We start from the raw sequence: 27,957 nt of genomic DNA, 5'->3' as shown, positions 1-27,957 counted from the left end.
TAGTCCCGGTTGCTCCTCTTCCAGTCCAGCTCTCTGCTGTGGCCCGGGAGGGCAGTGGAGGATGGCCCAAGTGCTTGGGCCCTGCACCCGCATGGGAGACCGGGAGAAGCACCTGGCTCCTGGCTTTGGATCAGCGTAGCTCCAGCCGTAGCAGCCAATTTGGGGGGTGAACCAACGGAAGGAAGACCTTTCTCTCTCTCTATCTATAACTCTACCTGTCAAATAAATTTTTTAAAAAATCAGAAATACACGCCATGAATTCACTGTCTCGGGTGGACGAGCACTCGGTAGTTCTCATCCTCCAGGAATCCCAGAGAGACAAGGGGATATCGAGGCAGGCAGTGGAGAGTAGCTTTATCTGGCGTGCATGGCCCGGCCTTCCGACTCCCCAGAAGGGTCTGGGCCCCACTGCCATGGTCCCTCTCAGACTCCGACTCCTGCGCGAGAACTAGACGTTCGGCCCATGTTCGAGGTGAGGTGTTTGGCTGTGAGCAGAGCACAGGTGAGCGTTCACAGCTTGCAGGTGGGTGTGCGCACCTGGCAGTCCTTAGGCACTCCTAACAAGGCGTGGCTGAAGCAAGTGCGGGAAGGTGGTCGGGCGGCTGAATCACTGGCCGAGAGGGCTGCGCCAGCTAGGAACTGTTAGCCGCCCGCCCGCGCTGGCCCCGGGCACCCAGTCTCCAGGATGGTTCCTGAGGTCGCTTCCGCTGCCCTGCCCGAGTCCAAGCGTGTCCTGGAGCGGACAGGCGACGGGGGTTCGTCTCTCACATGAGGCTGCGTGATGCGAGCTGTCGGCGCTCAGTCCAGGCAAGTCGCTGGCGTTCGAGGGCCCTGCTGGTTCCGGCTGAGGTCGCTGGCTCTGGGCGGCACGGGCAGGGCTGGGAGGCAGTTCCCCTCCCACTCCTGGCCCCGAGCCCGCTCCCCGCCGGTTGGGATTTACAGCCTCCGGTTGTAGCCTCATTGTGCTCTTGGTACCGAGGGGCCAGGGCTTGAAACGGCTGTGGGATCGAGCCCTCCGGGAGCCCCAAGTCAGCCTCGCGCGAGGCCCCTCCGTTGGTGTCGCCTTGTTCCCCGGGGTCGAGTGACCTTCTCAGCGTAGCCCCTCATCTCGGCCCCGCATTCGTGGGGCGCCCGTCCTACCACGTGCCCAGATGGGGAGGGGGGACACACCGCGGCAACCAGCAGCCACGTCGCGTGGGATCTTAACTGAAAGTGGAACAAAGAGCTCCCCGGCTTTCGTCTCTCGGCCTCCCTAATTCGCCAGCCTTATTGGGCCTCTTCTGCGTGGCCACGGTTGAATGGGTTGCTCCGTTCCTGTGTAATGGGAATCGCCAACCGTTCTGGATTTTAGGGTCCCTGGCCTCCCCAGTCTTTATGCCAGCCTCTCTATCAGGCAATGGAGAGCCCACCCACTGGGCTTAGGCAAAGCAAACTCATTGGCTGGCGTTCAAGGCGGAGGGAGGGCCCAGGACAAACACCCTCTCCCTCCACACTTGGCTGGTTCTCCGTGCTGGCTTCACTCTCTGGCTGCCAGGACTCCAGGCCTGTCTTCCCCGCAGGAAGAAGAGAACTTCTCTTCCTTCAATAACTCAGAGTCTTGGCGGTGACTGTCACTGCCCCAGTACCGGCCAGAGTCCACCCTCTGAACCAGTCTGTGGCCAGAGCTGGGCCGTGCACGGGGACTCCGAGAAGTTGGTGGGAAAATGGAATTAGAAAGCAAGTTTATTTGGGTGTACAAAACTTGAAGATCCGCGCATGCCCTTTTCATAGTACACATCTCCACGGCCTTTTTAGAAGCCCTCCCTGTCCAGACCCGGAGCGGAGTTGTGGGTCCTCCCCACCCAGATCACAGGACCGGAAGTGGGGAGACGACTCCCCCGAGAGAAGCAGGCTGCCGTGGGGGGCACACAGGGAAGGGCTGCCAGGCAGGAGAGCGGCGGCTGCTCGCCCACTGGACAGTGGATTAGTACACAGCTGTGGGGAAGGAGTACGTGTGCTGATTGAACAATCTCAACGCTAGAGAAGAAAGCAAAGCGTGGAAGTGTGTGTGGTGCGTGCCGTTTGTGTCTGCCTAAAGACGAGTTTGCTGTGTAGACACAGAGATTCAGGGCGCACAGACAGCAGACAGGCTGTGGAGTTTGTCTCTTCGGGTGGAACTGGCCTGTGGGTGGAGTGAAGACTTGTGTTCGGTCTCTGGCCTTCTGAAGGTTTAATGTGCGTTTTCATGAAACTTCAACGAACTGGCCCACTCTGCTGTTGATGGTTAAGAGATTTTTCTTTCTTTATTTGAAAGAGCAACAGGAAGATGAGAGACACACAGAGAGGTTTTCCATCTGCTGGTTCGCTCCCCAAATGGCTGTAATAGCCAGGTGTTGGCCAGGCGGAAGCCAGGAGCGCCATCCTGGTCTCCCACATGAGCGGCAGGGGCCATCTTCCCACACCTTCCCCGAGGAAACTGGACCAGCGGCCGAGCAGCTGGGACTCTGCTTCTGATTTAGGGCGCCGGCATCACAGGAGCAGCAGCTCAGCCCGCTGAGCCACAGCGCTGGCCCCAGGCCACTTTTCAGTTCCACTCAGAGCATCCAGAATGGAGAGGCCCCCTAGGCACATGGATCTGTCCTGGGAGATATTCTGACTGGGTGGCAAGGCCGGGGGCCCCTACAGGTGCCGGGGCAGAGCGGACCCACCTGCCAGCCTTCCCTGGTGTGGGGTGCAGGCTGGGGGACCTGCAGGAGAGACGGGAGTCGGGGATTCAGCTGGGGAAGCTCAAGGCTGGGGACTTCCCTCCTTTCCCAGAAACAGGGAGGGCCCAGATTTGGGAGTCTGAGGGTTTGGGGAGGCTCTGAGAGCAGCTGCGAGCCCCCTGGGGCCCCTCCTGTGTACCCCGGCCCCACAGCTGTCCCAGGAAGGACTGACTTGGCTGAACACCACTTCCCATTACAGTATGCCAGGTGGCTCACGTTTGCGCCTAGCTAGTGGACAGCAGATACGTTCTGCGAAGCCCTGAGACACGAGATCCACTCTGCGGCACTGCGCGTGTCCAGCGAGGCGTGTGCAGGCGCCGGGAGATGCTGCTCGGGTGGCAGAGCCATCTGCTCACAGCTGGACGAGGGGAGCCCCCAGGATTCAGCGCAGGACTCCTTAGCCAGCAACTGCATGCCGCCGCCTTTGCCCAAAACACATGACAAACCACGTGGGGGGGGGGGGGGTCCGCAGGGCGGCAGGCCACGGGGCAGGGTCCACAGAGCGGCAACCCACGTGGCGGGTCTGCAGAGCCTTCCTCCTCGGTCCAGACATTCAGCAAGTACTGAGCATCAGCACCTCGGTGCTACTGTGCCAGCCACCGGGAGCACAGAGCTGAACGTGGTCCCCAGCCCGGTGCTGGGCTATACCTCCTGTGGACCTGTCTCTCTCCCTCTCTCTCCCTCCCTCTCCCTCTCTTCCCCTCCCTCCCTCTCTCTCCCTCTCCTTCTCTTCCCCTCCCTCCCTCTCTCTCCCTCTCTTCCCCTCCCTCTCTCCCTCCCTCTCTCTCTCCCTCTCCCCCTCCCTCCCTCTCTCTCCCTCCCTCTCTCCCTCCCTCTCTCTCCCTCCCTCTCTCCCTCTCTCCCCCTCTCCCCCTCTCCCCCTCCCTCTCTCCCTCTTACTCTCCCCTCCTTCTCTTTCCCTCTCTCTCTCTCCCCCTCCCTCTCCCCCTCCCTCCCTCTCTCCCTCTCCCTCTCTCCCTCCCTCTCTCCCTCCCTCTCTCCCTCCCTCTCTCTCTCCCCCTCTCCCCCTCCCTCTGTCTCTCTCCCTCTCCCTCTCCCCCTCCCTCTCTCTCTCTCCCCCTCTCCCCCTCCATCTCTCTCACAAAGGCAGCTGCTGGGACCCAGGACCCAGCTCCCCCAGCTCCGTGCTGACAGCTGTGTGCAGCATTTCCTGACGGAGCTGAAACTTGCAGTCAAGAAAAGCAGGTCCTGGCCAAACTCTGGTGGGTGAGCACGAAGCCCAGGAATAGCCCTGCCAGCAACCACTGCCTCGCGCATTAGCCTGTCCCCGGAGAGAAACAGGAGCCTGCAAGTGACAGGAAACTCGGCTCACCCCAGCGGGAAAAACCCAGATCTGATCGGGTTTTATTTTTTCTAAAACAGCGGATATAAACAGATTTTTATTATTTTATTGCTATCATTTCCTCTTAATATTGCTTTTTTAAAAGTTTTTGTTTATTTGGGAGGCAGAGAGAGCGAGCGCCTGTTGCTGCTCGTTCTCCCAGACGCCCAGGGGCAGCGGCTGGGCCAAGAACGCAGGAATCCTGCTACTTGAGCCATGACCTCTGCCCTCTGCCCTCTGCCCTCCCAGGGTCTGCGCTAGCAGGAAGCTGGAATCGGAAGCCAGAGCTGGGACCAAAGCCGGGCACCCTGCTACAGGGAGCAGCCGTGCTAACCAGTGTCTTAGCCACTAGGCCAAATACCTGCCCTCGTACTCCTTCACAGATTTAAAATGTTTATAGGGCTGGCACTGTGGCACAGGGGCTAAAGCTGCCGCCTCCGATGCCAGCAGCCCATATGGGTGCAAGTTGGAGTCCTGGCTGCTCCACTTCCTATCCAGCTCCCCGCTAATGCACCTGGGAAAGCAGAAGATGGCCCCGGTGCTTGGGCCCCTGCCCCCATGTGGGAGACCTGGATGAAGCTCCTGGCCCAGCCTCAACCGTTGAAGCCATTTGGGGAGTGAACCAGCAGGTGGAAGATCTCTCTCTCTGTCTTTTCTTGTCTCTCTCTGTAACTCTGCCTTTTAAATAAATAAATATTTGCAAACTTCTTTTTCACAAAAGTGAGCTAGGCATTTGAATTGTTTCTCGTTTTGTCCTAGTACAGACAGTGCTGCCGTGAACAGCCCACACCCACACCTTGTGTGGCCATGTGGGAGTGTTTCTTGGGAAGAGTTCTAGCAGGGGACTTACTGGGTCAAAAGTTCTCTGAAATGATTGAACTTGACCTTGAGGAGCAGGATCCCGTATAAGCTGACACTCTGCGAACCAGAGAAGCATACAGTAATGCACAGCCGGTCAATTATTCATGGCGACTGGAAAGTGTGCCCAAGGGTACGCATGCCTTTTGCCGGTGGGCTGGCCCTCAGAAATGTCCAAACCCGTTTTCTCGTGAGACAGCAAATCTGCAGGGGGCGCCCAGCTAGTGTCTCTCCGGCCCCACCGATCGGCACTGGTGCAGGGTCTGGAGGGCCGCATCCAGACTGTGTGCGCCCGCTGCTGACGGCACCTAGACCCTGCCCAGCGGGAGCACAGCGCCCCCAGCAGGAGGCGGGCTGCCGGCGGCCGTCCTCCCACAACCTGGGCCACTCTCCAGGTAAACGGTTGCTGTTTCAGTGTCTTCCGGTGATGCTACCCAGTGAAGTCTGGCGCCGTGAGGCCCAGCAAGACTCTTGGGCGTGGCCTCGCTCTGAGGGTGACCGACCACAGGCCCTCGACGTGGAGCGGCGTCGGTTGAAGAAGGCTCACGGCAGCTTTGATCTTAGCCTTTCTAGACGCTCCTGAAGTGTCGGGAACTGGCACAAGCGTTTCAAGAATGGCCATAAGGCCGGAAATAAGGAAGGGCCAGCACGTGGTGCAGTGGGATGCACCTGGGAGGGCTCCGCCACCCACGTGGGAGCTCCTGGCTCTCCTGGAGCAACCCTGTTTCTCGCAGCCGTTTGGGGAGAGGACCAGGGGATGAAAGATCTCGCTCTGCCTTTCAAATAAAATAAATCTTAAAAAGACCAGACTAGCAGCTGTGGAGAGGTGGTTCACTGGCTGGATGAGAACAGGCGCAGGGAAAACTGCGCTGAAGCGTTTTAAGGAGCCACTCAGTGTGCACAGTGCAGAGAGCGGGGCCTGGACGCTTGCGGCAGGGGCCTCCTGTGTCACGAAGGGTGTGTGGCAGCGTCTCTGGTGTCCACCCACGAGATGCCAGTAGCAACCTCCTGTCCCCGGCTGTGACCGGCAAAAACGTCTCTGGAACCATTGCCGTATTTGAGCCTTGGGAGAGCCAAGGTCTGGAGCAGGGTCTCTCCTGGCGGCCGCCAGCTGTGTGGATGCTGCCCCGAGCAGAGGAGCCTCTTGGGACTTTGGTCACTATTGGGGGTTTCCCCTCATCCGGCCAGACGCCTGGCTTCAGCTACCGAGGGGCGGGGTTGTGGGGGTGAAATATAACAAGTTATATGAACGTGAACAGAAGTAGGAGACACCGGTAAAAGCTGCCTCCAGGAGGCCACTTTTTCAGATTTACCTTATTTATTTGAAAGACAGAGTTACAGAGAGAGAGGTCGTCCATCTGCTGATCCACTCCTCAGATGGCCCGGCCGAAGCCAGGAGCTTCTCCCAGGTCTCCCACGTGGGTGCAGCGGCCCAAGCACCTGGACCATCTCCCACTACTATCCCAGGCACATTAGCAGGGAGCTGGATTGGAAGTGGAGCAGCTGGACTTGAACTGGTGCCCGGATGGGATGCCAGTGCCGCAGGCGGAGAGTTAACCTGCTGCGCCACAGCGCCGGCCCGGGGTGGGACGGGGGGCTTTTCAGCCTGTGGTCTCACAGAGTGCCTGGCTCTGGTGCAGCTTCCTGCTAGCGCAGACCCAGGGAGGCAGCAGTGGTGGGCGCCGCCCTACTGTGGGAGACCTGGACTGCACCCCTGGCTCCCGCCTCGCACAGCCCCCGGACTGTGAACCAGCACACGGGGAACGCTGCCTCTCAAACAAAAATATTGAATTAATTTCATGGGCTAAAAAGCACAGGTTTTCTTTCCTGTCCTACTATTTTCATTTTGAATAGGAGGGAGAAACACATTTATATCTTTATTTCCCCTAGTTTGGCTCTGGAAACAGCGGATTAAAGTTTCCACAGTCCCATCCCACCGTAGTCTCTGTTCAGCATCGTGCAGGTGACACAGCTGGCCTCCCAGGAGCCCCCACCCTGGCCGGCCGTGAATTCACACCCAGCTTCCAAACGCAGTACCTGCTGTTTTCACACAAAATTCTAACTATCTTTAAAATATTCACTCAGGGGAAGCCATTGTAATCCATAAGCTGTACATTGGAAATTTATATTCATTAAATAAAAGTTAAAAAAAAATATTCACTCAGACAGCCGCTACCTAAAGGCCGGCAACAGCTGGGCTCTCGATGCGGGTCGCGAGCAGGGTGGCAGTGAGCACCTCCCGGGGCGCGGGTCAGCGGAGCCGCAGGCAGGGGCACGGCCACAGGGGACCCGGCATTCTAACCGCCAGGACAAGCGCCGGCCTCTGATTGTCACTGAACTGTACCAGCCAGGACCGCCCAGAACCGCCCTGCTTCTGCCCGCCAGCAGCCCGGTGGCCGTGGCCGGGAGTTCTGGGGTTGGCGCCGCGGCCTTGGGGGCACACCTCGTTCCCGACGCCGGGTCGGGGGGATTGCCACTTCCCGGCCGTGCACCGCTGGGCGCCCGGGTCCCCTGCCCGGGGAGCTCGGAGGGGCCGCGGGGTGGGTGGGGAAGTCGTCTTCCGAGCCCCTAGACGCGCTGGCCCGCCAGCAGGCGCTGCCTTCTCCCTCCAGGGACCCCGACCTGGGCGAGGGCCGCGTTTCCATTGCGCCTCTCCAACGCCGGCGCTCGGCCGCCCTCTAGTGACAACCGGGACGAGCAGCACCCCGCGTGGGCACCCGTGGACAGGGTGCCGGGCGAATGCCCTGGCCCCAAGTGCACCCCCGCTAGGCCCTCTTCTCTCCTGGGCAGCTCGGGTCTGGGACCATCTCCGCAGGGCAGGGCTCGGCCGGTCCGAAGATTGGCACCAAGCCTCACAGTGGCCACGCCCCAGCTGCCCCCAGGAGAGCTGCCTGTGAGAACCCAGCTCGGTCCAAGGCCTCGCTGGGACTTAGGGCCCAGTGTTCGTGGGGAGGTGGGAACGGTGTTCACAAGGACGGGGCACCGGCGGGTTCTCCAGGGGGACTGGAAGCCGGATCAGCCTGAGCGCACAGCCGGAGCGGGTGCACCTGCACTCAGCAGGCCTCCGGGCAGAGGCTCAGAGTCCCGTCTCCTTTCCATCCGCGCCTCTCTAATCCTTGCTGCGAGTGTTCTTGCTGCCCAGGGCTTGCTTCTGGGAGGGAAAGCCCCGGCCTCCACACAGCCACACCCCCGAAGGCTGCTCACGCCTGCCTTCCTGTCTCTGCTCTGGTGCTGAGGCCCAGCCCCACTGTGGGCCCCTTGGACCGAGGGTGTGGACCCCTGAGCACCTCTTGCCCCCAGCTTTGGGCCTTAGCAGCCGTTCTCGGGCAGAAGGACCTCTCCCCCACCCTCGAGGGACAAGTGCATTAAACAGAAGCGGGTGGGCGCCGAGGCCGGCGGGGGCACCTGGAGCCGCCATGTCTGTTCAGGGTGCCTGGCCTGGAGCCACCAGCATCTGGGACTTCTTCCTTACCTGACTGTGACAGAAGACCCCTGGTAAGAGGCTGCAGAGAGGCAGTGGTTCCATAAACTTTAGTTTACTTATTTGAAAGGAAGAGCTACAGACAGGAGGTGAGGGAGAGAGTGGTGTCTTCCATCTGCTGGTTCGCTCCCCAGATGGTCACAACAGCTGGGGCTGGGCTGAAACCAGGAGCCAGGAATTCCATTCTGGTCTCCAGGTGGGTGCAGGGGCCCAAGCACTTGGGCCATCTACTGCCTTCCAAGGCGCATTAGCAGGGAGCTGGATTGGAAGTGGAGCAGCCGGGACTTGAACCGGCACCTACTCAGATGCAGTGTTACAGGCAGCAGCTTCACCCACAGTGCCACAGCACCGGCCCCAAGGTGCAGTTTTCTGATTGACGTGTCCACAAGCAGACGGGGAGTCCCACAGGTGACGCCACCCCTCGGGGACTGCTGTTCCTGGCTTATTCAGAGGCTCAGGGAAGGACCATCTGCGGGCCTTGGGGGCAGATGGGGTGCTCCTGGGAGAAAGGGCTCCTGCCTGGGGCCTCACCCACGACTCCTCGGCTTCTGCAGGCCCGATGCACCTCTGTGGCCCCCCCCTCTAAGGTGCCGGTCGTCTCACCCCGGGGCAGACCGTCCAGGGCTGCCCGTCTCCTGGGGAGCGAGGTCCCTACTCTCACAGAAGTCTGATGAGGACGAAGGCAGAACACGCTTGTTGCTACTGGCCGGCCTCCTTCAGCCCAGCTCCGACGGCCAGCCCAGGAGACCTGGGATACCAAGCACAGCCCCTGCCAGCGAGGTCCTTACCCTCCCCGACACAGTCCCCCAGGGCAGACAAGGCGGGGCCGGAAGTGGGCTTCTGCCGCCTCCAGGCTTTGAAGGCTGGGGCGGCCGTGCGTCTCCATGACCCATCGAAGGACCATGGGTGGGGAACCTTTTCCTGCCAAGGGCCGGCTGTGGGGAGATTTCTAACAGCATTCATGGGCCATGCAAAACGATCAACTTCAACATCAGTCTGCTATGGACTGGTTGAATTTCGAGTCCCCCTGTGGTCGCCTTGGCAGGGCCAGGCCGACCTGGGTTTGCCGGGAGCCTGTGGGGCTCCGTGGCTTGTAGATGCATCACCCCCCCCCCCCGCTTCGTCCTCACAGGCGCCCCCCGTGGGTGTGTCTGTGTCCACCTCTCGCCTTTTTGTAAGGACCCCACCTGTTGGATTAGCGCCTACCCCAATAACCTCACCTGAACACCTGCCGTGACCCTATTTCCAGACCTTCTGAGGGATTCACCTCTGGCATTGGGATGGAGGAGAGGACACAATTAACCCGTAACAGCAGGGCCCCCAGACATAACTGTACTGAAACCCTCAGCTGCTACCCATCGCCGTGGTGCCCGGAGGTGGGAAACACTGGAGGGAACAAGCTGAGCTCCTCGGAGCTACACGTCCTGCTGGGATGTGACTGTGTCTGACCCCTGGGTAGCCAGCTGTCGAGGACAGATGAGCCGTCAGACTGTGAGGAGGAGGGGCAGCCAGGCAGACCCGGGTTATCCTGGTGATCAGCGGCGCGCGGGTCTGTGAAAGGCCGGCGGACCAGGCCGGCGCCAGCCCCCGCAGGCTGCTGCTTCGGTTTTCGGAATGTGTTTTCACGGAGACGATCTAGAAATTAACAGTCGCAGAAACCCCTGCTTTTGCTGGCGCACTTTGCTTGCGGAAATGTCACAGCTCCGGCTGGAGCGACAGGGTTTGGTTCTCAAGCACCGCGTGCAGACTGACTCATGCTGTCTGAGCCATGGCGTTGAAATCAACCGCAGAGGGGCCGGCGCTGTGGCGCAGTGGGCTAAGCCTCCGCCCACAGCGCCGGCATCCCATGTGGGCGCCGGTTTGTGTCCCAGCTGCTCCTCTTCCAACCCAGCTCCCTGCTAATGAACCTGGGAAAGCAGTGGAAGGTGGCCCAAGTCCTTGGGCCCCTGCACCCATATGGAAGACCCGGAAGAAGCTCCTGACTCCTGGCTTCGGATTGGCCCAGTTCCAGCCATTGCGGCCATTTAGGGAGTGAAGCAGCAAATGGAAAATCTCTCTCTCTGTAACTCTACCTCTCAAATAAATAACATATTTCAATAAGAATGCATACATCGATCTGACTGCAGGCAAGAGTCATCCGTAATCCCAGCATGTGGCTCTGGTGGCTGGGTGGGAAGGGGCCGCCACGCCACAGGTGCAGTGGGATCACGCCGACCTACAGCCAGCGAGGCGATACCTTCAACAGCTGAGGCAAAGGATTCCCAACCTGGAATTCCATACTCAGCCGTGCCACCGCCTCAGTGTGGCAGAACAGACGACTGGCTTCGGAAAACCATCCCTTGCACAATGTGCGGAAGCTACTGGAGCGGATAAAGTCTGGGCTCCAGGAGATGGCAGACCCCACGCCAAGGCCAGCTGTGCACCGGCAAGAATGAGCGAGCGGTCCTGCTGCCTGCAGGGTAGAAGCCACACGCACGCACACATACACACGCACACACACACACGGGAAAGTAAGCTGCGGAAGCCGTGCGACTCACCATGGTTCACCCTGGGTCTCGGCTTCGAGCAGCAGGCGCAGCAGAAGGCTGTTCACCTGGTCTCACCTACAGCACAGCCATGCGAGGAGGGTCGGGTGGTGCCAGTGTGCGTGTAGGTGTGGCGGAGTGGCGACGAGTGCCGGGGGCGTGGTCAGTGTCACCTGTGCTGAGCGTAGAGGCGCTGGTGCAGCCACGTCCTTCTCCTCCGAGGGGCCGCTTTCTTAGGAGAAGGGGAGGCGTTCCTCTAAAAACCCGATCTTTATAGAACAGGTTGGTCTGATAATTACAGGAGATTAAGCAAGAACGAGTCCATGTTCACGTCCTGGCTCTGCCACCCTGGAGCTGATGACCCTGCGGAATGCGTGGGCATCGTGCTGGGGAGTGCCCCTCACTCTCAGGCTCCTGTGCACAGACCATCCAGGAACCACTGTCCTGACGCTCTGCTTCTCATCCAGCTTCCTGCTACTGAGCTCCCTGGGAGGCAGCAGAGGATACTTCAAGTCCTCGGCCGCCCACGTGGGGGACCCAGACTGAGCTGTAGGCCCCAGACTGCAGGCTGCAGGCAAGCCCAGGCCCAGCTGTTGCAGGCATTTGGGGAGTGAAGGACTCTCCCTCCCTCCACCCCTCCACACACAGGGACTCTGCCTTCTGAATAAATGAAAAAACAAACTGTTTTTAAATTTTAAAGCGCCACTCCTCTGTTCACGTGGGCGAGTTCTTCCATGTTTGGGGCCTTTCCAGTGTGTGGCTGGGTCCCAGGAAGCGTGGACCCAGGTAGAGGAGGTGAGAGGGAACCATCGCAGCAGCAGGCCAGGACTGATGGCCCAGGGCCTGGGAGGGCAAGGGACCTGTGTCTGTGATGGTTGAGCCTTAAATGAGTGGCCAGGGTCTTGCAAGAAAAGCCATGCATCCGCCCTGTCGTCGAGCCACCATAGGAGCCTGGGGATGGGCTCTGGGCCAGAGCCATGCATCAGCAGAGCAGGCCTCGGGCCCCCTCGGCCACACGGTGCCGAGGGCGGAGTCACGGCTGTGAGCGACAGCCCTGGAGTGCAGCAGCCGTGACCGCTGCTCCTGACCGCGGTGCAGACACATCCCGATTTAAAACCAGCCGTCTGACTTTCCTGTCGGTGCCAGCTCCCCAAAGAGAGAGATTTCTGCTTTCTCCTCTTAAGAGAGCAGTTGGACTTTTTTTCCTGAAAGTGGAAGTTTGCCCGGCCCCAGGCAAAGCTGAGTGTTCTGTTCCTAAAAGCCTGGACTCATAAAATAGTCATGGGGGAGACTGGGCTGGAGGACGCTCCCTGGGACAGAGTCCCAGGGACACCCAAGGGCAGAGGGGACAGGGAGGGGCGGGGAGGTGGTGCCTCTGCCTGGGGCTGGGGGCGGGGGGCGGGATGAGTGAGGGGCTGGAGCTGGAAGCCGCGTGGACGCCAGGGGTAAGCAGCCAAGCAGTGAGCGGACTTGGGGTGCGTTCTCACACACTCTCAGGAGCGAGGGCTGGAACTGGACAGAGGGGACCTAAGGAAGTGGGGAGGTGGCATTCGTGTCCCTGATGCCCGCCCTGTCTCTCAGAGGCAGCACTACGCAGAATGAAGGGAGCCTGCCCGGAGCCCGTGCCGTGGCTGCACGTGGAGCAGTTGCTGGCCAGGCTGGCAGCCCGTAGCAGAGGCCGCTTGAGGCTCCGGCGGCTCCACTTCTCACCCAAAGGCAGTGGACGATGGCCCAAGCATTTGGTCTCCTGCCAGCCACAGGGGAAACCCAGATTGAGTTCCTGGCCCCCGGCTTTAGCACGGCCCAGCTCTGCTGTTGCAACCATCGGGGAGTGAACTAGTGGATGGAAGGTAGGTCTCTCGCCCCCGCCCCAAATAAATAAATACGCTCAAAAAAAAAAAAAAAAAAAAAGGAACTTGACAGGATTCAGCTAGCAAACAGCTTGTCTCTGCAGCTCGTCCCCACAGGGAGGGGCTGGAACTTGAAGACAGGGAAGCATCCGGACACAGTGGTCAAGCCTGGAGAGGCCCTGGCTCCAGCGTTACAAAGCACCAGCAGGTGGACACCAGTGACACCCGTCCCGGGGCACAGGCTGGAGCCCACGTGGGAGGGCCAGGTGTTGCCAGAGTGGTCCCTCACCTGGGCCATCAGCAGAGCAGGCCGCAGGCTGCTCGCCCACAGGGAGCAGGAGCCCCGACAGCCGGGCCTGCAGCAGTCTGGAAAGTGGTGAGCTGCCCCCTGAGCCCCGGGGAGGACGGAAAGCTCCAGACCACTGTGCAGGAGGCAGTCTAAGGGGCCGAGGGGAGCGGATGTCAGATTTCACCTCTGCTGACTCTGCTTGAGACCGGCAGGCAGAGGGGACAGCGAGAACCGCAGGCCAAGCTGCAGAGGGAGGCTGGGGGCCCCAGGGGGCCCGGGCCGGAAACGCAGCCCAGGGCCTGACCAAATGGCCCGCACCACAGGGTGGGCAGGGAGGCCGCCTGCACATCAGCAGGTGCCCGGCGCTGCCTCCTGCACTGGTCAGAGCCTTGGGACTGGCACCTGGCAGCAGGTGGCCTGGGGAGCCCGCAGCCCAGGGCGCTGGGAGATCTGCCGGCCCTCATCTTGGGCCCTGACGGGGAAGCTCCATCTCGGAGCACACATCCTCAGCGCTAACGCCGTTATCAGGCCACGGCAACTTCCTGGTGACGCTCTCCTGACCCTGTCTTTTCCTTCTGAGACGACTGATTGATTGATTGATGGATGGATGGATGGATGGATTTGAAAGGCAGTTACAGAGCAAGAGGTGTGTTCCATCTGCTGGCTTAGACCCCAGATGGCTGGACCCAGTTGAGCACAGCAGCCGGGAGCTCCATCCACGTTTCCCACGTGCGTGTCAGGGCCCCAAGCACTTGGGCCATCTTCCGCTGCTTTTCCACGTGTAATAGCAGGGAGCTGGATTGGAGCGGAGCAGCCGGGACTGGAACCGGCGCTCCGGTACGGGACACCAGCATCACAGGCAGTGGCTTCCCCTGTGGCACTACGACGCCAGCCCCTCCAAGCCTTTCCATTAGACTTTTGGGAGACCCCTCCCCCTCTGCCTGAAGTCACTGGGCCAGCGAATCTCATTCCCAGCTAGCTGGGAGGGGGACAGGGCTGACTGTCCCCAGCCTCAGGGGCCTCCTCACCGAGGAGTTCCTGGGCACCGTCTGTGCCCTTTGCTGTCTCAGACTCGCAGTGGGGCTCCGGAAAGGCTTCCACAGGTCTGTGAGGTGAGGAGGCGGAGCTATCCCTCCTGGCTCTGGGTCCTCCTCGCCCAGCTCTGCTCCTTTGCTCTCCCTGGGACTCCTGGTCCTACCACCGGCCCCCAGCCGGGTCTTCCCAGGGCAGAGCCTCAGGCCTGGAGAGACCAGCTAAGCTAGGGGCATCAGTCCGTGGAGAGCCAGGCCAGCCCCAGCTCTGGCTGAGTCGGGGCTGTCTGCTGGCACACACGTCACCTACGACCCCCAGCCTGCTGCGTTTGACAGTCCAGGATCGCGTCTGGGAAGGGAGGCTCTTGGCTTGGACACGCTGGTGATGGAGGAGCTGCGCTCCTGCTATGGTGGCTCTTCTCCAAGCACCTGCAGGGGCCTGCCTGCGTGGGGTGGGGCGCTTTCTCTGGCCCTTCTGCCACCTCCCCTACACACCTGATGCAACCAGAGCCATGCTCATCTCTCTCGGCCCGGCCTTGCCCCAGGTGGATCCTCTGCTCAATGAGGCAGGTGGAACACAGGCAGCAGAGGGCGCTCCCAAGATGCTTGGACCGGCCAGGGGCCAGGACGGGGCTGGGAACACAGCCAAGGCTCCCCTGAGGGTGCAGGAACCCAGTCACTTGAACCACGTGCCTGCCTCCCTGGTGTGCGGTGGCACGGAAGCTGGGGTCAGGATTTGCAGCCAGGGACTCCCACATGAGGTGTGGCGTCTTCAGAAGCAAGACGGACATCTCCAAAGTGGGGTGTCCGGGCTCGCTCTCAGTCCTTCCTGTTGCTGTAACAAGACTTCTAAGACCTGGGAATTTATAAATAGAAGGCACTTGGCTCCTGGTTCTGGAGGCTGGGACGCCAGGGGCAGGGGCAGGTCTCGTGGTAGATAGCCAGCTTTTATGGCAAAGCCGCTCCCATATATTAATCTAAATAAGGATTAAGTGGCCAACACAGGAATTGGGTGGCCACATTCAAACCACAGCAAGGGCTTCCACACTGGGTTGTTTTAAGGGGTAACAGGCATGATCCTTGATGGGAACCTGGCTTGGAAAAAATGGGAGCAGTTTAAATACGGTCTTGGCGCTGTGGTGTGGCAGATAAAGCCACTGCCTGCAGTGCCAGCATCCCACATGGGCACTGGTTCGAGTCCCCACTGCTCCACTTCTGATCCAGCTCTCTGCTCTGGCCTGGGAAAGCCCAAGAGCTTGGATTCCTGTACCCACACGAGAGACCTGGAGGAAGCTCCTGGCTCCTGGTTTCAGATCAGCTCAGCTCTGGCCATTGCGGCCATCTGGGGAGTGAACCAGCAGATGCAGATGGAAGACCTCTCTCTCTGCTGCTGCCTCTGAAACTCAACCTTTCAAATAAATAAATAAATCTTTAAATCTATATCTATTTCTATATCTATATCTATATCTATATGATCTGGAATGCCATCTTGTGTGACATCACTGACCACTTCTTTGGTGCAGGGATAGTGTCATACTTAGAGTGTGTGTCTTTTTTTTTTTTTTTTTTTTTTAGAGGTAGAGTTACATACAGTGAGAGGGAGAAAGAGAGAGAGTGAGGTCTTCCATGCACTGGTTCACTCCCCAAATGGCCACAACAGCCGGAGCTGCGCCAATCTGAAGCCAGGAGCCAGGAGCTTCTTCCAGGTTTCCCACATGGGTGCAGGGTGCCAAGCACTTGGGCCATCTTCCACTGCTTTCCCAGGCCATAGCAGAGAGCTGAATCAGAATTGGAGCAGCCAGGATTCGAACCATTACCCATACGGGATGCTGGTGCCGCAGGCGGAGGCTTTACCCGCTGTGCCACAGCGCCGGCCCCATCACGCGTCTTCTTAGCAGTCACATGCAGACATGCAGAAGGGGGACTCCCACAAGGGCAGCCGCTCACACGCAGGGTGCACCCACACCAGCAAGAACGTTTGCCCTGAGGAGGGGAGACAGACAAGGCAACACGGGGAAAGGCGAGCTGTTGAATCAAGGGGAGGGCGCTCACACGCTCAGTTTGTTCTCGATTTCTCCTAATGTCTGCAATGTGTCAACTAAAACTTTAGGGTGAAAAAGATTAAATGAGAAGTTAGGCCAGGCATGCCACACAGTGCCCTGCTTTGGCATTTTTTACTTAGGGAATATCCACTAAGCCACTAGGGGTGGCATCAGCACAGAACCAGTGGGCATCCCAGGTGCTGATCTGGGACACAGCAGGATTTCCAGAGGGCCAGGAGCAAGCCGCTGGTGGCAAAAAACACAGGTGACTTTGTACAATGCTGAGTGCTGGCCGGCGCCGTGGCTTAACAGGCTAATCCTCCCCCTTGTGGCGCCGGCACACCGGGTTCTAGTCCCGGTTGGGGCGCAGGATTCTATCCCGGTTGCCCCTCTTCCAGGCCAGCTCTCTGCTGTGGCCCGGGAGTGCAGTGGAGGATGGCCCAAGTGCTTGGGCCCTGCACCCCATGGGAGACCAGGAGAAGCACCTGGCTCCTGGCTTCGGATCAGCGAGATGCGCCAGCCGCAGCAGCCATTGGAGGGTGAACCAACGGCAAAGGAAGACCTTCCTCTCTGTCTCTCTCACTATCCACTCTGCCTGTAAAAAAAAAAACAAAAACAAAAACAAAAAAACAATGCTGAGTGCTGTGAAGACAGCCGCAGGGACCCGGGGGAGGGCAGAGTGCCCTCAGAGTCCCTGAGCTGGTGGACTGTGCCTGGGAGGGTGTAGAAGCCAGAAACCTCCCTCACTCTCACCTGTGCGTGCAGGGACCCTGAGGGGGGCGACGTCAGCCGAGAACTCCGAGTGGCCTCTCCATCCCCCTCTTAGAACTGAGCTGAGCTGAGCTCAGTCTCTGCTGGGAACTCCGGTCTGTCCCAAGGTCCAGATACCATCGGCCTCCTCGGACCAGTGAGCTCCACGGTGTGGGGCGGGGGCAGTAAGAGCCAGGGTTGCTGCCCAGCCACTTCCCGCAGCCAGGAGCCAGCTGGTGGTCCGGAACTGGCTCTGGAGGCCATCTCTGTGGCCCCAAGACAACTCCCAGGGACACAGCAAGAGCTGCAGAGCCACTCACCGGCGTTCCTAATTGGACGGGACTAGTTGAAGTCTGGTGTGCCACGCGTCCCACATGGTGGCTAAGAGGACTGCCATCGTCAGTGCTGGGGTGGGCACAGAGCAGCGCTAGCCTGGGGGAGGGGCCCTGGGGTGCTAGGCGCCACCCACCAGGTTTGAAACCCTGATGTCGTTTGGCTCAGCAGTTTCACTTTAACAAGTTATCCCGAGGGGTCATCGTGGGGGGGCTCCTTTCCAGGAGTTCAGCCTCTCTTCTGTCCCCCCACTTCTCCCTGGCCTTTCCAAGGGCTGCTCCTGGACCACCCCCTGCAGCACTGGGACCTGCTGGTACTAGGAAGACTCCTTTGTTTATCTGAAAATCCACGTGTAACTGAATGGCCCATGTTTTTACACTGCTAATCCTACTTTGGGGCACTGGTTACAAATAGCAGAGGCCGGGCAGCACAGGTTCAAGTCCCAGCTGCTCAGCTTCCAATCCAGCTCCTTGCTAACGTGCCCGGCGAAGGCAGGAGATGGTGGCCCCGATGACAGCCCACGTGGCACTCAGCTGGAGTCCTTGGCTCCTGGTATGGGCCTGGTCAGTTGGGGAATGAACCAGCAGGTGGAAGCTCTCTGCCTTTCACATAAATAAATAGATCTTAAAAACAAAAACGAGGGGCAGAGGCCTGGTGCACCTCAGAGGCTCAGTCTAGGAGCTGGGCTGGGGCTCTGTGTTTTAAAGGGATCCGGCGCCCGGGCCGGAGCGCGGACCCCCTCTCCGCCAGCAGGCTGCGCGCCGGCTCCTGCCTCTTCTGCACGGCGCTGGGCAGCCCCTCCCTCTGCCCCGGGCTCCCGCGATCCACACAGGCCCGGCCTTCGCTCCCCGCCCCCGGCCCACGCCAGGGCGGCCAGCGGCGGGGGGGAGCCGGGCGGGGCGCGGGATTCCTCGCCGCGCGCCGCCGCCCGCGGTTCCGCTCCTCCCCGGCCCCGCCCGGGAGCCGCGAGAAGGCGGGGCGTGGCCAACGGGCCGCGACTCGGCCAATCAGAGCGGGGTCTCTGCGGGAGGGGCGTGGCTAGGGCCCTGCGGTGTGGCGGCTGGACCAATCCCGGCCCGGGCGGGCGAAGCTGAGCGCTACCTGGGCCCAGGTGCGCTCGGCTCCGAATCCGCGGTTCCCCGGCGCGCGGGAGCCCGCAGGCTTCGGGAGAGGGCCAAGCCGAGGCCGAGCCCCCAAACATGGAGCCCCTGGGCAGCGAGGGCCCGGAGCCGGAGCGGCCGCAAGGCCCTGGGGAGAAGCGGCCCGGGAGTCCCGAGGGCAGCCCGAGCCTGGCCCGGGCTGGGCGGGAGGCGGCGGGCTCCGGCCCGGACCTTTCGGAGGAGCCGAAGCTGCCGCCGCCTCGCCCCGGGCCCCTGCGGATGCCGCCCCTCAGCCTGGGCTACGGCGCCTTCCGCCGCCTGGGGTCCGCCGGCCGGGAGCCGCCGTCGCCGAGCGCCGCCTCGGCAGAGCAGCCCCGGGCCGGCGAGGCGGCCGGGTCCGAGCTGGCGCCCTCGGCCGCGCCGGGCGAGTCGCCGCCCGGCACCTGGGCGCCCGTGGAGCTGCAGGTGGACGTGCGCCTGAAGCCGATGGGCGGCAGCCGCGCGCCCTCGCCGGCGCCCTCCACGCGCTTCCTCACGGTGCCGGTGCCCGAGTCCCCCGCCGTGTCCCGCCAGGCGGAGCCGGGCTGCGACGCCGCCGGGCGCGCGGGCTCGCCGGGCGCCCCCACGGGCCGCTGCGCGGAGCCCGGGCCGGGGCCGGAGGAGGAGGCGGTGCGGCTGCTCGGCGCCGGGACGGACGGCAGGAGACTCCCCCGGGCCATCGCGCTCATCGGTAGGTGCCCAGCGGCCCGCGGGCTGGCCGCCCTGCGGCGGGGCCGCCGCGCCGCGGAGACCCTGGCGACCCTCCTGGCCTCTCCGCCCGGGCGCCTTAGAGAAACGGGCGGGGGCAACTCCAGGAGGGGTGGGGGGGGGGTGACTCAGGGTCACGTGGCGGTGGTGGCTGGGGCGGGAGCGAGGCCCCGCCGCCCTGGGTCGACTCTGCCAGGGCCCAGGCCGGTTCTCTGCACTGTTCTGAGCGGGAGGACCCCGCTGCGCCCCGCAGATCCTGACAGAGGGGACTCTGCACTGGCGGGGGTGGGGGGGTGGGGGGGTGTTAAACAGGGTCCCTGCGCAGAAGCCAACAGCGCATTCCCTAACCATTGCTAGTGAGCGTGGGGCCCAGGATAGCCTGCCAGTGTGGCCTCGGGTTGGAGTTGTGGGTGGTAGGGGCCCCAGTTGAGGGAGGGCAGGGCCCGAGGCCTGGAGTGTGTAGGGACCGGCCCAGCAGGCAGACGGCCAAGAGCTCCGAGGACTGAGAGGCGGGATGGCCCCCTATACGCGCCCTAAGCCCCCAAGGGTGGTTCAAGCTCCTGAGTCATTGGTGTCTAAGAACTACTTGAGGTGGGGCTGGTGCTGTGGCATAGAGGGCTAAGCCTTTGCCTGCAGTGCCGGCATCCCACATGGGCGCCAATTCGAGTCCCAGCCGCCCCTCTTCTGATCCAGCTCTCTGTTGTGGCCTGGGAAAGCCATTTGGGAGTGAACCAGCAGGTGGAAGAACTTTCTTTTCTTTTAAGATTTTTATTTATTTATTTGACAGGTAGAGATACAGAGAGAGAGAGAGATACAGAGAGAGAGAGAGAAAGGTCTTCCTTCCGTTGGTTCACTCTCCAATTGGCCGCAATGGCTGGAGCTGCACCGATTCGAAGCCAGGAGCCAGGAGCTTCCTCCTGGTCTCCCATGCGGGTGCAGGGCCCAAGCACCTGCGCCATCCTCCACTGCCTTCCTGGGCCACAGCTGAGAGCTGGACTGGAACCGGCGCCCATATGGGATGCTGGTGCCACAGGCAGAGGATTAACCCACTGTGCTACGCGCCGGCGCCCAGTGGAAGAACTTTCTGTCTCTCCCTCTCTCTGTCTGTAACTCTGCCTCTTAAACAAACAAGTTAAATGAGAAGAGACGTGAAATCATAAAAAGAAAAAAAAGGAACTACTTGAAGAGAAGCCATTGGGGGCTTAGGACATGTCTGTGGGGTGTGGGTGTGCAGGAGGCCCCCAGGTGTGGCATTGGCCGTGGGGTGTGGGTGTGCAGGAGGCCCTGGGTGTAGCGTTGGCCGTGCGGTGTGGGTGTTCAGGAGGCCCCCAGGTGTAGCGTTGGCTATGGGGTGGGGGTGCACAGGAGGCCCCCGGGTGTAGCGTTGGCCGTGGGGTGTGAGTGTACAGGAGGCCCTGGTTGTAGCGTTGGCCATGGGGTGTGAGTGCACAGGAGGCGCTGGGTGTAGCGTTGGCTATAGGGTGTGGGTGTGCTGGAGGCCCTGGGTGTAGCGTTGGCTGTGGGGTGTGGGTGCATAGGAGGCCACCGGGTGTAGCGTTGGCCGTGGGGTGTGAGTGCACAGGAGGCCCTGGGTGTAGCGTTGGCCGTGGGGTGTGGGTGTGCAGGAAGCCCCCAGGTGTAGTGTTGGCTGTGGGGTGTGGGTGTGCAGGAAGCCCCCAGGTGTAGCGTTGGCTGTGGGGTGTGGGTGTGCAGGAAGCCCCCAGGTGTGGCGTTGGCTGTGGGGTGTGGGTGCACAGGAGGCCCCCGGGTGTAGCGTTGGCCGTGGGGTGTGAGTGTACAGGAGGCCCTGGGTGTAGCGTTGGCCGTGGGGTGTGGGTGTGTAGGAGGCCCTGGGTGAGCGTTGGCTGTGGGGTGTGGGTGTACAGGAGGCCCCCGGGTGTAGCATTGGCTGTGGGGTGTGGGTGTGCAGGAGGCCCTGGGTGTAGCGTTGGCCGTGGTGTGTGGGTATGCAGGACACCCTGGGGTGTACATTGGCCGTGGGGTGTGGGTGCGCAGGAGGCCCTGGGTGTAGCGTTGGCCGTGGGATGTGGGTGCACAGGAGGCGCTGGGTGTAGCATTGGCCATGGGGTGTGGGTGCGCAGGAGGCCCCCGGGTGTAGCGTTGGCTGTAGGGTGTGGGTGCACAGGAAGCCCCCGGGTGTAGCGTTGGCCGTGGGGTGTGGGTGTGCAGGAGGCCCTGGGATGTAGCGTTGGCCGTGGAGTGTGGGTGTGCAGGAGGCCCCCAGGTGTAGCATTGGCCGTGGGGTGTGGGTTCACAGGAGGCGCTGGGTGTAGTGTTGGCCGTGGGGTGTGGGTGTGCAGGAGGCGCTGGGTGTAGCGTTGGCCATGGGATGTGGCTGTGCAGGAGGCGCTGGGTGTAGCGTTGGCCGTGGGGTGTGGGTGTACAGGATGCCCTGGGTGTAGCATTGGCCGTGGGATGTGGGTGTGCAGGAGGCGCTGGGTGTAGCGTTGGCTGTGGGGTGTGGGTGTGCAGGAGGCCCTGGATGTAGCATTGGCTGTGGGATGTGGGTGTGCAGGAGGCGCTGGGTGTAGCGTTGGCCGTGGGGTGTGGGTGTGCAGGAGGCCCTGGGTGTAGCATTGGCCGTGGGGTGTTGGTGCACAGGAGGCGCTGGGTGTAGCGTTGGCTGTAGGGTGTGGGTGTGCAGGAGGCCCTGGGTGTAGCGTTGGCCGTGGGATGTGGGTGTGCAGGAGGCCCTGGGTGTAGCGTTGGCCGTGGGGTGTGGGTGCACAGGAGGCCCTGGGTGTAGCGTTGGCTGTGGGGTGTGGGTGTGCAAGAGGCCCTGGGTGTAGCGTTGGCCGTGGGGTGTGGGTGTGCAGGATGCCCTGGGTGTAGCGTTGGCCGTGGGATGTGGGTGCACAGGATGCCCTGGGTGTAGCGTTGGCCGTGGGGTGTGGGTGCACAGGAGGCGCTGGGTGTAGCGTTGGCTGTAGGGTATGTGTGTGCTGGAGGCCCTGGGTGTAGCGTTGGCCGTGGGGTGTGGGTGTGCAGGAGGCCCTGGGTGTAGCGTTGGCTGTGGGGTGTGGGTGTGCAGGAGGCCCTGGGTGTAGCGTTGGCTGTGGGGTGTGGGTGTGCAGGATGCCCTGGTTGTAGCGTTGGCCGTGGGGTGTGGGTGCACAGGAGGCGCTGGGTGTAGCATTGGCTGTAGGGTATGTGTGTGCTGGAGGCCCTGGGTGTAGGGTTGGCCGTGGGGTGTGGGTGTGCCGGAGGCCCCCAGGTGTAGCGTTGGCCGTGGGGTGTGGGTGTGCCGGAGGCCCCCAGGTGTAGCGTTGGCCGTGGGGTGTGGGTGTGCCGGAGGCCCCCAGGTGTAGCGTTGGCCGTGGGGTGTGGGTGTGCCGGAGGCCCCCAGGTGTAGCGTTGGCCGTGGGGTGTGGGTGTGCCGGAGGCCCCCAGGTGTAGCGTTGGCCGTGGGGTGTGGGTGCACAGGAGGCCCTGGGTGTAGCGTTGGCCGTGGGGTGTGGGTGCACAGGATGCCCTGGGTGTAGCATTGGCCGTGGGGTGTGGGTGTGCCGGAGGCCCCCAGGTGTAGCGTTGGCCGTGGGGTGTGGGTGTGCCGGAGGCCCCCAGGTGTAGCGTTGGCCGTGGGGTGTGGGTGTGCCGGAGGCCCCCAGGTGTAGCGTTGGCCGTGGGGTGTGGGTGTGCCGGAGGCCCCCAGGTGTAGCGTTGGCCGTGGGGTGTGGGTGTGCCGGAGGCCCCCAGGTGTAGCGTTGGCCGTGGGGTGTGGGTGTGCCGGAGGCCCCCAGGTGTAGCGTTGGCCGTGGGGTGTGGGTGCACAGGAGGCCCTGGGTGTAGCGTTGGCCGTGGGGTGTGGGTGCACAGGATGCCCTGGGTGTAGCGTTGGCCGTGGGGTGTGGGTGTGCCGGAGGCCCCCAGGTGTAGCGTTGGCCGTGGGGTGTGGGTGTGCCGGAGGCCCCCAGGTGTAGCGTTGGCCGTGGGGTGTGGGTGCACATGAGGCCCCCAGGCGTAGCGTTGGCCGTGGGGTGTGGGTGTGCCGGAGGCCCCCAGGTGTAGCGTTGGCCGTGGGGTGTGGGTGCACAGGATGCCCTGGGTGTAGCATTGGCCGTGGGGTGTGGGTGTGCCGGAGGCCCCCAGGTGTAGCGTTGGCCATGGGGTGTGGGTGTGCTGGAGGCCCTGGGTGTAGCGTTGGCTGTAGGGTGTGGGTGCACAGGAGGCGCTGGGTGTAGCGTTGGCCGTGGGGTGTGGGTGTGCCGGAGGCCCCCAGGTGTAGCGTTGGCTGTGGGGTGTGGGTGCACAGGAGGTGCTGGGTGTAGCGTTGGCCGTGGGGTGTGGGTGTGCCGGAGGCCCCCAGGTGTAGCGTTGGCCGTGGCGTGTGGGTGCACAGGAGGCGCTGGGTGTAGCGTTGGCCGTGGGGTGTGGGTGTGCCGGAGGCCCCCAGGTGTAGCGTTGGCCGTGGGGTGTGGGTGTGCTGGAGGCCCCCAGGTGTAGCGTTGGCCGTGGGGTGTGGGTGTGCCGGAGGCCCTGGGTGTAGCGTTGGCCGTGGGGTGTGGGTGCACAGGAGGCCCCCGGGTGTAGCGTTGGCCGTGGGGTGTGGGTGCACAGGAGGCGCTGGGTGTAGCGTTGGCCGTGGGGTGTGGGTGCACAGGAGGCGCTGGGTGTAGCGTTGGCTGTGGGGTGTGGGTGTGTAGGAGGCGCTGGGTGTAGCGTTGGCCGTGGGGTGTGGGTGTGCCGGAGGCCCCCAGGTGTAGCGTTGGCCGTGGGGTGTGGGTGCACAGGAGGCCCCGAGTTAAGCATTTCTGACTTTCTCAGACGCCCTCGGAGTAAGCAGAGAGGTCTCTGGACGTCCGCACAGTCAACAGCCGAAACCCTCCAGAATCATCGCCATGAGGGCTCCTGGGAGCTCTGCTCTGCTTGGGACGAGCCACCTCCACCCGAGCATCATGGGAAGGCTGGTGCCCACACCTGCTTTGCTTGCTGTAGATTCATGGCGGTGTGCTGCTGCCTCGGGCGCCCCAGCGCCCCCAGGTGGCCCCCATTGGACAAGTTAGAGTCGGTCCGAGTTTACTCCAGTGCCAACGGTTCGAAACCCCGGTGTAGTTTTTTTTTCCACACTACACATTTGTGTTTTCTTTAGTTTTCAAATTCTACCTTATTTTAATTGTGAAGCACAGCATGTCCCAGGCTGATGCTGCGTTTCTGTACCCCGTGCCAGGGAAGGGGACAAAAGCTCCGGGGCGGGGGGTGCTGAGAGAAGGTGGCCAGGGCCAGGAGCTCTCCGAAGACCCCGGCCGGCTTCCCAGAAACTGATGGCATGAGCCCTCCCAGAACCCCTTCGCGTTTGTGTGCAGTCTTTGAAAGATGGCCAAACCTGACGTTCCACAGAGCCTGGGTTCTCGCCCCGCCCGGCGGTTGGCCAGGAGGAGGTGGCAGAGGGTGTGAGCGCGGCTGTGGGTCTGAGTTGGAAGGAAATCGAGCGATCACTGGAGTGGCCCGTGGAAAGGTGCTGGAGGGAAGGCGTGTGCACGCTGGTGTCAGCACTGTGTGCACCGGGCGTGGGCTGAGGTCCCTTAGGAGTGGGTGGGTTGGAAGGCACTGAGAGAACTACATTTAAAGACAAGCTCTTTGAGACTGGCACTGTGGCGCAATGGGTTGGGTTGCTGCCTGGATGCTGGAATCTTGTATGGGCGCTGGTTCAAGTCCTGGCTGCTCCCCTTCCGAACCAGCTTCCTGCTAATGTGCCTGGGAAAGCAGTGGAAGATGGCCCAAGTCCCTGGGCCCCTGCACCCAGGTGGGAGACCCAGTGGAGTTCCAGGCCCCTGGCTTCAGCCTGGCCCAGCTCTGGCCATTGCAGCCATTTTGACAGTGAACCAGGCGGTGGAATACCTCTCCCCCTCTCCCCCTCTCCCCCTCTCCCCCTCTCCCCCTCTCCCCCTCTCCCCCTCTCCCCCTCTCCCCCTCTCCCCCTCTCCCCCCTCCCCCTCTCCCCCTCTCCCCCTCTCCCCCCCTCCCTCTCTGTGTCTTTGTGACTTGGCCTTTCCAAGAACTAAGATAAACTTAAAGCACACACACACACACAAGTCCGGGTTTGGTTACTGGGGACTTCAGCTTCATCTGCTTTCCTGGTACAGCCGCGAATTCCCCCACTCGCAGATGCGCCCAGCCCCCGCTGCACCACATCTGCGAGTGGGGGAGCTCGCTCCTTTTCTTGGCCGCGCTCTTGAGCTCCGCCTCTGAGTGTGGCTTCTTTCATGCAGCAGGATGGCTTCGGGGTGCCCACCCCGTGCCGTGTGCCGGTCGCCGTGACGTAGGTGTCCCCGTGGGGTCTTACGCTGCCTCGGGCTTATTCAGCTGGGACAGCCATGCGCTCTCCTGCATTAAAAAAATTGTCATTTTCCCGCTACTCCAAAGAAATGCAATAGAGAATTTTACAGTGAGAAGGCCCAGATCAAAACTGCAGGTGAGCCCGTAGCCCCAGGCTCGGGAGGAGACATCCCAGAAGGCCATGCCCCCAGGCTCACCTGCTGTCCATACTTCAGGAGTGGGGCCAGCAGGGGGCGCCAGGCTGCTTCACAGGAGACTTGCACCAGCAGCGGGTGTCCAGGCGTGGTCAGAGCCCCTGTTTCTCCCCCAGGGGCCCATCCTGGCCGCTGCCGTCCAGTTCCAGGTGGCGGGTCCTTCCGGGGGCACTCCCAGCCCTGGCTCTCCAAGCCTGCGGCGCCCATCAGGGAAGGGAGCGCGGTGGGTGTTCGCAGGCTGCACGCTGTGGGATGCGGTCCTGCCTTTAGCCAGACACAATTCCAAGTGATCTTCGCTGGCCGCGAGGAGGCCCAGAGTGCCGGGCGGCCTGGTCGGGGAAGGCTGCCGGAGGAATGGCCTGTTGGGCTGCAGGCAGCGGGAGACCGCGCGCTGGGCAAGCAGCCGCGACAGCTCTCTGACGTCACAGCACACCCTTCCGCCCCGCTGTGTCCGGTTTACCCTTGGTGAGGCACTGCCCTTGACTGGAGCTCATTGCCCAGGTCAGCTGCGCTTCCCGCAGGCTGGGCTCGTGATGGCCCTGAGCTGGAGGACACTGATCCGTCACGTGCATTCGTGCACTTCCACGTGCGGGCATACTGGTGCACGGTGTCTTTATGGAATCAGTCTCTTCCGAAGAATAAGCGGTTGCTTATTAAAACAGTGTCTGTGTCTCCGGACTCTGGCAATCTGAGGATTGTCTTAGAACCCTCGCACCAAGACACGGTCGCTCCTCACCCTCACCCCGACACCTGGGGGAGTGCTGGTCCCCCAGGAGCGGGGTCCGGAAGAGGAAAGTTCTCTCGCTGCTGTAGTTGACCCCGTGCTTCTGTGTCCTGCGAGAGGTCAAGTTCAAGACTACTGCTCCATCAGAGGAGTGTGAGTTTCCAGGTTCACGGCTGTTACAACTGTCCGTGGCCGCGGTTAAGCGTCTGAAATTACGCCTGCCTTCTTTTATTCTTTTATTCCCCAGTTGCCCCATCCGCAGGGCAGAGTGGGATTTTTTTTTTTTTTTTTTTTTTTGACAGGCAGAGTGGATAGTGAGAGAGACAAAGGTCTTCCTTTTTGCCGTTGGTTCACCCTCCAATGGCCGCCGCGGCCGGCGCATTGTGCGGATCCGAAGCCAGGAGCCAGGTGCTTCTCCTGGTCTCCCTTGCGGGTGCAGGGCCCAAGGACTTGGGCCATCCTCCACTGCCTTCCCGGGCCATAGCAGAGAGCTGGCCTGGAAGAGGGGCAACCGGGATAGAATCCGGCTCCCCGACCGGGACTAGAACCCTGTGTGCCGGCGCCGCAGGCGGAGGATTAGCCTATTGAGCCACGGCGCCGGCCTACAGAGTGGGATTTAAGCGTGCTCTCTCCCAGCCTTTGCCGGGGCGGTTATCCGGCTGGCACGCCCTCCCGTGTGCCGCGGTGGCCTTCTGCAGCCCCGTGCCCGCCCTCTGATCCCCGTGGTCCCAGAGCCCAGGCCCGGCTGTGCCGACAACTCACGTGGGGGGTGCTCCGGCACCGGCAAGGTGCGCTCATGCTGCTCTGTTCCTGACATCAGAAACCTTGAGAGACTGAAGCAGCGGGAGGGGTTTTGATGTTAAATGGATAAGCATGGAGCGAGGCCCACAGAGTCAGGACTTGAACCCAGTGCAGCCTCATCTCTTCCTTGGCGGGTTTGTCCCTGGCGCCACTGCCTGCCCTGCCAGCTCTCGAGTGCCTGGGTGGCCCCTCTGACCTCTCTGTCCCCTGGTGGCGGGCAGTGTGCTGGGCGGGGCTGGGTGGCCCCTCTGACCTGTCTGTCCTCCTCACCCTCCAGGCCTGGTTGGCAGGGCAGGCAGTGTGCCGGGTGGGGCTGGGTGGCCCCTCTGACCTGTCTGTCCTCACCCTCCAGGCCTGGTTGGCGTGGTGGGCAGTGTGCCGGGCGGGCCTGGGTGGCCCCTCTGACCTGTCTGTCCTCCTCACCCTCCAGGCCTGGTTGGCAGGGCAGGCAGTGTGCCGGGTGGGGCTGGGTGGCCCCTCTGACCTGTCTGTCCTCACCCTCCAGGCCTGGTTGGCGTGGTGGGCAGTGTGCCGGGCGGGCCTGGGTGGCCCCTCTGACCTGTCTGTCCTCCTCACCCTCCAGACCTGGTTGGCGGGGCGGGCAGTGTGTCAGGCGGGGCTGGGTGGCCCCTCTGACCTGTCTGTCCCCTGGTGGTGGGCAGTGTGCCGGGCGGGGCTGGGTGGCCCCGCTGACCTGTCTGTCCCCTGGTGGCGGACAGTGTGCCGGGTGGGGCTGGGTGGCCCCTCTGACCTCTCTGTCCCCTGGTGGTGGGCAGTGTGCCGAGCGGGGCTGGGTGGCCCCGCTGACCTGTCTGTCTTCCTCACCCTCCAGGCCTGGTTGGCGGGGCG

General features: G+C 62.1%; 1 protein-coding gene across 1 annotated transcript in view; it reads left to right on the top strand.

Annotated features, from left to right (window-relative positions):
• Positions 1-367: 367 nt before the first annotated feature.
• KLRG2 (killer cell lectin like receptor G2) overlaps positions 368-27,957 on the top strand; it is a 40,544-nt gene continuing 12,954 nt past the window's right edge. The window contains exons 1-3 of the mRNA XM_062193117.1: positions 368-472; positions 14,065-14,201; positions 18,357-19,075. Of these exons, the coding sequence (XP_062049101.1) occupies positions 368-472; positions 14,065-14,201; positions 18,357-19,075 (961 nt within the window). The remainder of the gene's footprint in view (positions 473-14,064; positions 14,202-18,356; positions 19,076-27,957) is intronic.

Source organism: Lepus europaeus, chromosome 1 (genome assembly GCF_033115175.1).
Source record: "Lepus europaeus isolate LE1 chromosome 1, mLepTim1.pri, whole genome shotgun sequence".
In the NCBI taxonomy this organism is placed as follows: Eukaryota; Metazoa; Chordata; class Mammalia; order Lagomorpha; family Leporidae; genus Lepus; species Lepus europaeus.
This window is presented reverse-complemented; position numbering and strand designations above follow the sequence as displayed.